The sequence below is a fragment of the Bos javanicus genome, chromosome 12, assembly GCF_032452875.1.
Source record: "Bos javanicus breed banteng chromosome 12, ARS-OSU_banteng_1.0, whole genome shotgun sequence".
In the NCBI taxonomy this organism is placed as follows: domain Eukaryota; kingdom Metazoa; phylum Chordata; class Mammalia; order Artiodactyla; family Bovidae; genus Bos; species Bos javanicus.
The window spans coordinates 18,050,261-18,058,691 of record NC_083879.1 but is presented as its reverse complement, the minus strand read 5'-3'; the positions used below and the strand labels follow the sequence as shown (position 1 = coordinate 18,058,691).

At 44.0% G+C, this 8,431-nt stretch overlaps 1 protein-coding gene across 3 annotated transcripts in view; it reads left to right on the top strand.

Moving 5' to 3' along the window:
* The first annotated feature begins 4,553 nt into the window (after nucleotides 1-4,553).
* Nucleotides 4,554-8,431, top strand: part of MED4 (mediator complex subunit 4) — a 44,202-nt gene continuing 40,324 nt past the window's right edge. The window contains exon 1 of one of the 3 annotated variants that reach the window (XM_061434596.1): nucleotides 4,554-4,646. In XM_061434596.1, the coding sequence (XP_061290580.1) occupies nucleotides 4,609-4,646 (38 nt within the window). In that variant the 5' untranslated portion in view covers nucleotides 4,554-4,608. Of the gene's footprint in view, nucleotides 4,647-6,805; nucleotides 6,904-6,987; nucleotides 7,013-8,431 lie in introns of those variants that run through there. The other 2 variants (XM_061434598.1, XM_061434599.1) reach the window with 2 other exon arrangements.

The window sequence follows — 8,431 nt, the reverse complement described above, 5'->3', positions numbered from 1 at the left end:
CATACCATTGGATTTGGAGTACCAGTAAAACCTCTTTCTCTGGACAGTCACACCAGATGTAACAGGTAATTCAACTGTGATGCGCTTATGTGGAGATCACACTGTTGCCCAGAAAATCTGGAGCTAGAGCAAAAGCAATAAGCATGTTGGGTATTTGTAAATGGATTTTTCAGGTTGCCAGACAAAGTTATAGACTAAACTCAGTCAAGCACGCTTACAAGAAGGACAGAGCATTCCTGGTCCTATATGAGATTGTGTTTGTTAAAGAAAATTCAAAAGCAAAAATCCTAGAGTCCTTGGTCCCAGTCAACAGGATAATTTTTAAGGCTTCTATGGGGATTTGCCTGGTGGCCCAGTGGCTAAGACTCCATACTCCCAACGCAGGGCGCCCAGATTCAACCCCTGCTCAGGGAATTAGATCCCATAAGACACAACTAAGACCCAGTGCAGCCAAATAAATTAAAAAAAAAATTTTTTTTAAGGAGTTTTGCAAGCTCCCATATCAGTTTCCCTACATCAAACACACTACAGCAAATCTCTCCATAGATGAAGCCCGCTTATCAAACCTTCTCTCACCCCAGCTGTCAGTATTGGATAACTCCTTTCTGTATGCTCCCTAGGCAGGGAATATGTTGTATGTTTGAATATCTTACTTGTCCAAGTTATTAGTATTTAAGCCATTTTTTCTTGCGTCAGTTAGATGCTTATAGATCTTCCCCACTAGAGAGCAAACTCCAAGAAGGCAAAAAAAAAAAAAAAATCTATTTTATTCACCTGAACATCCTCTAGAGGGCTTAGCACAGACAGGGGCTGAACCATAATACAACCTATTAATAGTTATTAATGGGTTAATTAATATCCATTTATTCCCATTAATAGTTACTTCTTTTAATTAAGAATTGCATTATAGCATTTTGTAATCGAAAGAGAAATCGGAAACAACATAAACGTCCATCCATAGTGCACTGGCTTTTGGCACGTCTGCACAATGGAACGACCCAGTGTCACAACTAAATGGAATGAGGACCTGGAAAAATGCAATGATTTGTGCAACGAACATCTCAAGTCAAATAATATCTATCTGTTTCAGGATCTCCACTTTTTACAAAACAAAACGACAACAAAAATCCCCTAGCGGATGATTGTGAGATATATGAGATGAAGAGATGGAGAACTAGATGAGTAGAGAGATCAGTTTTTTTGTAATTCATAGAAATCAGAAGCCCTGAAAAGCATAAGTCAATTATCCACAGTATTTCTGCTGAGTGGGGCTGTAGGGAGTAGGCTGGCTGTGAGATAAAAGTGCTTCACTTCTTACTTTTATTTCTGTACTGTTTGAATTTTTAGCAGTGAATAAGTATTATTTGAAGTCATTTGAAAAACAAGAGGAAAATATCAACTTGAAGTTTGGATTTGCTGAAGCTGCCTTCAGTTGGGCAGATGACCCAATATCCCATATTTCTCAATTTCATGGCCTTTCTCCCTGAAAGAGCTTCTGGCACTGAACAAGCTGGAAGGGACAAAGTCTTCCTTTTTCCAGAGTAAGCATTTGGCAGGATTCAAACTGACTCCCTTGGGCATCTCCCTGGGGCATCTTTCCAGGACCTTGCTTTCTAAACTTGGTATATTAATGCGCTGGGACAGACTCCCGGGCTGACTCTGGACGTTGTCAAATCTCTCTGGTAACTTTCCTAGGCTTTCTGGTCTCCAATGAGACCTCGGCCTTTTTCAGTTGTAAATTAGCCTAGATCAAAATTCAGGCAGGAGGCCCCACAGCCCCTGAAATCCCTCCGCTCTTTCTTTCTGACCAGGGCATCTTCATTTTCTTGAAAATCCTGCTCTACCCATGAGGAGTGGGGGCTGGGGTGGGCAGTTGTCGGCAGAGGGTGGGGCGTGTGGGTTGGATGATCTGAAATAACCACCTGGGCTTATTTCTGAAATGACTCCTCTCTTGTTTTGACCAGCAGGAGAGAAGTCATTTGTTTTCTACTGTGTGTGTAGGTTGGCTTGCTGCCAGCACAATTCTCTTCGCTGAAGAAAACTGAACCCTCTCTCAAATGGGAAGGCAAGGGGGAATTTGTGTGAATATTATGAATCAGTGCACTTTCCTGTGATCTGGCCTGGCCCATTTTTAGTAGGGAGCTGGTTTGGGGTTAGTTTGTGGTTCCAGAAACTTGCCTAGAGTCCAGAGGAGGAAAGAATACCCTCTGGTGGTTAGAGCACATTCCTGCACTAGATACCCTGGACACCCTAAATTTCAGCCCCCCACCCCCACCCCTGGCCAGCTTGGTTCTGGGACACATGAGCATTGTCAGTCAAAGGAAAGCACACTTAGAGCAATCAGCTCCACCTAAATCTTCAGTGATATAAACAGATACAGGAAGTAATATTTCTATTTCTCAATTATACTTTTTGTTGTTGTGAGTTACTGGGTTATATGTTGTACAGATTAAAATGATTCATTTTGTTATTTTATTATGGAAAAATTTCTCATCATTATACAAACTATCGACCTGGACTGGATTTTTGTGTGTACCATTATTAATGATGTATCTATCTATTGTTACGCTCATTTCAGGACCATCTGGGTTTTCCAAATGCATCTATTCTTATAAGACATTTTGGGTGCTCAGAAAGTATTACTAGTCCTGCTGATTGCTATGACATTCAGAGGTATTTGTGGTCGTAGATTCCAGTCTTCTTGTTTATCTGTTCTGTGTGTGCTAATTCACTTCGGTCGTGTCCGACTCTTTGCAACCCCACGGACTGTAGCCCGCTAGGCTTCTCTGTCCATGGGATTCTCCAAGCAAGAATACTGGAGTGGGTTGCCATTCCCTTATCCAGGGGATTTTCCCGACCCAGGGATTGAACCCATGTCTCTTGCGTCTCCTGCAGTGGCAGGCAGATTCTTTACCGCTAGCCCAAGCCACTTGAACTGTCACAGTTGGCCTGATTACCCAGGAGCGTTATCAAAGCAGATGCTCTGGAGGGGCACAGAGCAAGCCTGGTGTGGAATGCTCAGCGTGAGACGGAGTTCCCGTGGACCCTGGACTTTTGCCTTCCTGAATCTCCGCCTTTGGCCTCTCCCTTTGGGAATCGTGCCATCAAGGTCACTGTTTCCTGTTCCAAGTATTCCTTTTAGTTTCTGTTTTGTGAGAACTCTGTACAAAGCGTTTTCCCTTGACCGCCTGTCCTCCCAGGCCTGAGATGGCTTCTGTAGTGAGCAGAGCTGAATAAACTCAAGGTTCCTTCTCAAGAACTGGGCATCATTGCCTGCTTCTCCACTTGTCACCGGAGAGTAGAGTGTCCTTGGAGAGGCTGGGGCCCCAGGATTTGAGGTGAGAGAAGATAAAGTAGGTGCAGTCCATTAGTTAAGACTTGCATTTGCTTCTTGTCAAAACGCGCATTGGCCACCTGGTAAGTGACCAGCTGTCCAGGTCTGCCTGGGGCTGAGAGGCTGCCCAGGACACAGGACTTTTGGTGTGGAAACTGGCAAAGTTCCAGGTGAGCAGGACGGATGGGTCACACCAGTGTGCCTTTAGGACTCTGTGAACCTGCTGTTTGTTCCTCTCTTTCCCCAGATCTGATGAGGCCTGTTCCTTATGCCTCCCTGAAAAATCCACAATGTTTGAAAACAATCGCACACTAAGGATTTACTGCCTTTTGAAAGTGCTAGCCATGAGAAACTTGTCATTTGAGTTAAAAGTTACACAAACATGAACTTGTGTCAGGCATGCCTAAACCCCTCGACTGCAATGATTTATCATCATTTATAAGCATGTTGTCAAGGCTGACAGTTTCAGACAAAGTCCGGTGGTAGGGCGAGGGGAGTTGAAGGGATAAACAGATCAACCACAGAAATTACGAAGTGCTGGGCGAGTGGTGTGGGAGGCCGAAGAGCAAAGTGATGACTGTGGGCTGAGACAGCTGGGAGAAGCTTAATACAGGAAGTGGGATGTGGAGAGGGGTGGAGAGGACTCTGTGAAGAAAAGGTAGCTTTAAGTGAGAAGAGCCGCTTCCAGGCAGAGGAAACAGCTGCCCGTAGACCCAGGAGAGCAGTGTGTGGGAGCTGCCTAGGCTCCTTGCCCTGAAGCTGAGCTGTCAGATGGGTGATTAGTTCCAAGAGGGTGTGGAAGACCTTCCCTGTGTTTCTGTATCACGGCTTTTGCAATTATTACAGGCACACGGAGTACTTCTTTCTTCTCCTGTCCCTCTGCCAGCTTTTATAGGTTAGGCCCAGCCTCTCTAAAGAATTACCTGACTGTCTCAGTAAATATTTGGGGTGCAAAGTCCTGGAGCATTGTCAAAACTCTATGTGCCTGCTCCACCCTTCCGTCCATTGAGGCCAGCGCAGGGTGGGGCAGCCCGCAGAGTGTGGGCAAGGAAGCTATCCTTCACCTCCCTGTAAACAGGCTTAGACACAGAGACGCAGAGCATCAGCCCTGGCAACCCCATCCTCAGCAAACACAATGAACGTTTTTTATGTGAAATGGGCCGGTTAATGACTATCTGTCTCCCTGACACATAAAACAGGAACTGCTCGGTAGTGGACCTTCAAAGACCTTATCACAGATTGAACATAATGAAGAATCATAGTCTTGCAGGAATATGGGGACAAGAGAGGATGGTCACGTCCCCAGTCTCGGGTGAGTCCCCTGGATGGCCGCCAAGGGAGGGTCCTTGGCTTCCTGCAGGAAAGAATTCAAGAGCAGGCAGAGCGAAAGCGGATTTATTCAGGGAGACAGACACTCTGTACCCAGAGTGTGGGCCACCTCAGAAGGCGAGAGGGCCCGGAGTAAGGGATGGTTAGTTTTTATGGGCTGGGTGATTTCATAGGCTAACGAGTGGGAGACTTATTCCAACTATTTTGGGGAAGGGGAGGGGATTATCAGGAATCGGTCCACAGCCCAATTTTGGCTTTGAATGCTTGTCCTCACAACTGTCATAGTGCCTGTGGGCTTGTCATTTAGATGTTAATATATTACAGTAGGTGTATAATGAGGTTCAGGGTGTACTAGAAGTGGAATCTCCCACCATTTGAGGCCTAGCAGGTGTAACCAGTTTTTGTTGTATCCTCAATGGCTACGCCATTCTTTTAAGGTTGTGATCCGCCCCCTTACCTCCTGTCTCAATGCTGTGAATTTACCTAAATGACCTTTTTTTCCCACAAATCCCATTGTTCTTTAGTGAAGGGAACCTCTTTCAATCCAGCAAAGACCCTGTGAAGATGTGTCTGTGAACCAGGTAACCACCGTTATAAATTGTGGGAGACAGAGGCAAAAGCAGAAAGTGCCTTCCATGAGATTTGGGAGACGGGATACCAGGAAGGTTTTTGTACATTGTCCACCAGCTTTTGACCTGAAAAATTCCTGCTCATGATGCTTTAGTCTCCCAAATACTCCTGGGAAGATTATACCTTGCCTTACTTTCACACTAAAAAGTCTGTATCACTATTTTCCTTTTGTGAGGAATAGACAGGGCCTTGAGTGTTTAAAGAGAAGAATCCATAGATATAAAACACTGCCAAGTTTAACACTAACGAGCTGCCACTAACAAAACACTGACGAGCCTAGGCAGCTCCCACAAGGAAGTCTTAGCCTCTTAAAACCAAATCTGTATCTCAAGTTTTCTGAAATTTGTCATAGCTTTTATTCGAAATGGTTTGAATTACAGCAGCACTCAGAAAAACTCTCTCTTATTTTTCTTGTTTTGGGTTTGTTGCTCCTTAATGCTATATGATCTTCCCTCTGTCATTCAATTTCCTTCCCTTGCTTCAAACTCTTTCCGTAAACTATTTTAATCTGTCCTATTTCCAATCCTGAATTCCCACCTTGGTTCCCACTGCTTGTGTTTATTTTTTAGTTCACGTGATCCTTTCTTGGGTTGAGAGAGCCCTGACTGCCCCAAGATATAACTCTGTCCTTAGAAGACCAAAAATCTGAGGGTAAATCATTGAGTTAATAACTGCATCTATTAAAAATATCGTTTTCACCTCCTGCTTTCATCTGTTTTATTTGAAGACATAGGTTGGTAATTAATATTTCTATGCTTTAAAAAATGGAAGAGAAATTCCACAAGATAGTGTGCATTAATCAGACACACTTTTCTTTTTTTAAAAAAAGTAGCTTTATACTTCTTTTAGGTTTGCTGTTTCTTAATCGTAGCTACAACTGAGACATCTCTCCCCATCCTCTTTGTCTTGGGCATCTTCCTATCCACATCTCTTTATAAATCATTATTATTATTATTATTTAAACAGCTTTCCAACGGTTCTGCCCTTGTGATGTCAATTAGATCACTATCATTTGAATTGAGTCCTAAGGTATGGTGTCTGCTATTAGGTTAAAAGTTTCCTTGGAGTAGATCCAGTTCTTTTTAACCTTTTTTGATAAGTAATAGCTTTCAAAGTCCTGGCTTGAAGATTTTTGTTTTGAATTAGGAATTCTTATCTCTACATAATTTGAACAATCCCAGACTATATGGACATGGCCCAAGTCTACTAGACAGCTGCCCTTCATTATAGTGGTGCTGCTTGAAAGCCTAGAGGAGAATTCAGGCAGCCCTAGCAGACCAGGCGGCCAAACCAAGAACATCCAGCGGCTACTGTGAGACTATTCTACCACTTCTCTTAATCCAAATACAGCTGCCAAGTCACACTGTTCTCTCAGTTAGTCCTGGTTTATGGCTCAACACACTTTGCATGGATCAGTCCATTAGCCCTTGGCATTCCTCTGAGTCAGGAAGCTGACAAGTGGAACTAACCCAGTTTCCAAATGTGCACTCAGAGGCAACTGCAACAGGATCACTAATTCAGGCAGCAAAGCCATACACACATGGGAACCAAGGCGGTATCAAAACGTTCCATAGGACCCAATGTAATGTCCTCCCAGCACTGGTGTTCTGGTAAGTAGCAAAGACACAACTCTGTGACAAGATACAATACCTCTACATGGACTCCTTCTCATTCCAGCACTCAGAAGTAAACAGGCTGACTTTAGGCAACATCATCCAGGTAAGGGAGTTTTGTCTCCTGGGCCATCTTCTCTCCAAATCAGTTTCCTTTCAACTATGGCCAAGAGTTTGAGCAAGCCCTGGGAGATGGTGAAGGACAGGGAAAGCCTGGCATGCTGCAGTCCATGGGGTCACAGGGAGTCGGACCCGATTTAGTGACTGAACAGCAACAATGGCCAGGAGTATGGACTCTAGGACTAGAAATGCCAGAATTCAAATCTTGGTCTCACCCCCATGACTCTGCTGCTGCTGCTGCTGCTGCTAAGTCACTTCAGTCATGTCCGACTCTGTGCGACCCCATAGACGGCAGCCCACCAGGCTCCCCGTCCCTGGGATTCTCCAGGCAAGAACACTGGAGTGGGTTGCCATTTCCTTCTCCAATGCATGAAAGTGAAAAGGGAAAGTGAAGTCGCTCAGTTGTGTCCGACTCTTAGCAACCCCATGGACTGCAGCCTACCAGGCTCCTCGGTCCATGGGATTTTCCAGGCAAGAGCACTGGAGTGGGGTGCTGTTGCCCTGAGCAAGTGCCTACTCTCTCTGGGACTCAGCTTTCTCATCTGAAAAATAGGGATTAGTAAGAGTACCTTCCTCAGACAAAGCACTTTGGGAGGGAATGAGTTAATCCATGAGAGCATTTAGAATAGAACCTGGCCACAGGTACTCAGTAAATGTTAGTTATCTCTCTTGTTATCATTTAATATGCTTTCCTTCCTTGGGAAGTCCTCTGGTGCCAGAGCCCTCTCATACTCTTACTTTTTCTTCCTATGGAAATAGCAGAGGATCCAGTATCAGCCATTAACATTTTAGTGAGAAAGAGTTTCATGTTACCTCTGCCAGCTGGCTTGCTTATCAAACGTTGTCTCTAATTGTGGAGATAATTACTGTTTATGGCTTTCTGGCTGCCATAAATGTTTTGAGGGAGTGGTGAAAGGTGGGTGATGAGAACAGGAAAAATCTCAATTACCCTTGACCAAAACCCCCTCCTTTAAAAAAAAAAAAAAACCCTAAATCCCTTTTCCATCCTTATCGTGTTCCTTCCTGCCTTATCATGAATCACTTTCCCTTCACTCACCCTAGTATTTTATCCAAGACCTTCAATTGCCAGGAATGCAGGGTCTGTTTTCATGGGTCCTCTGCTTTGTCAGTTATTTCTGGTCTAATTTTCTTCACCCCAGCCCTGCTTTGCTGAGATAATACTGTTGTGTGGACCTAAAATGAGAAGACTTAACCTGTAGAAGTATAATTTGCACACATAAAAGTAACACAGGCTACATATATGATTACTTACCAATTATGCCTAATTGTCTACCAGCATAATAATGTAGCTCTCTATTATTAAGTCCTAATAACATTAACTTCATTAGTCTTTATTTGGAAATGGCAAAACTCTGTTCACATATATTGGGCTTTCCTAATTAGT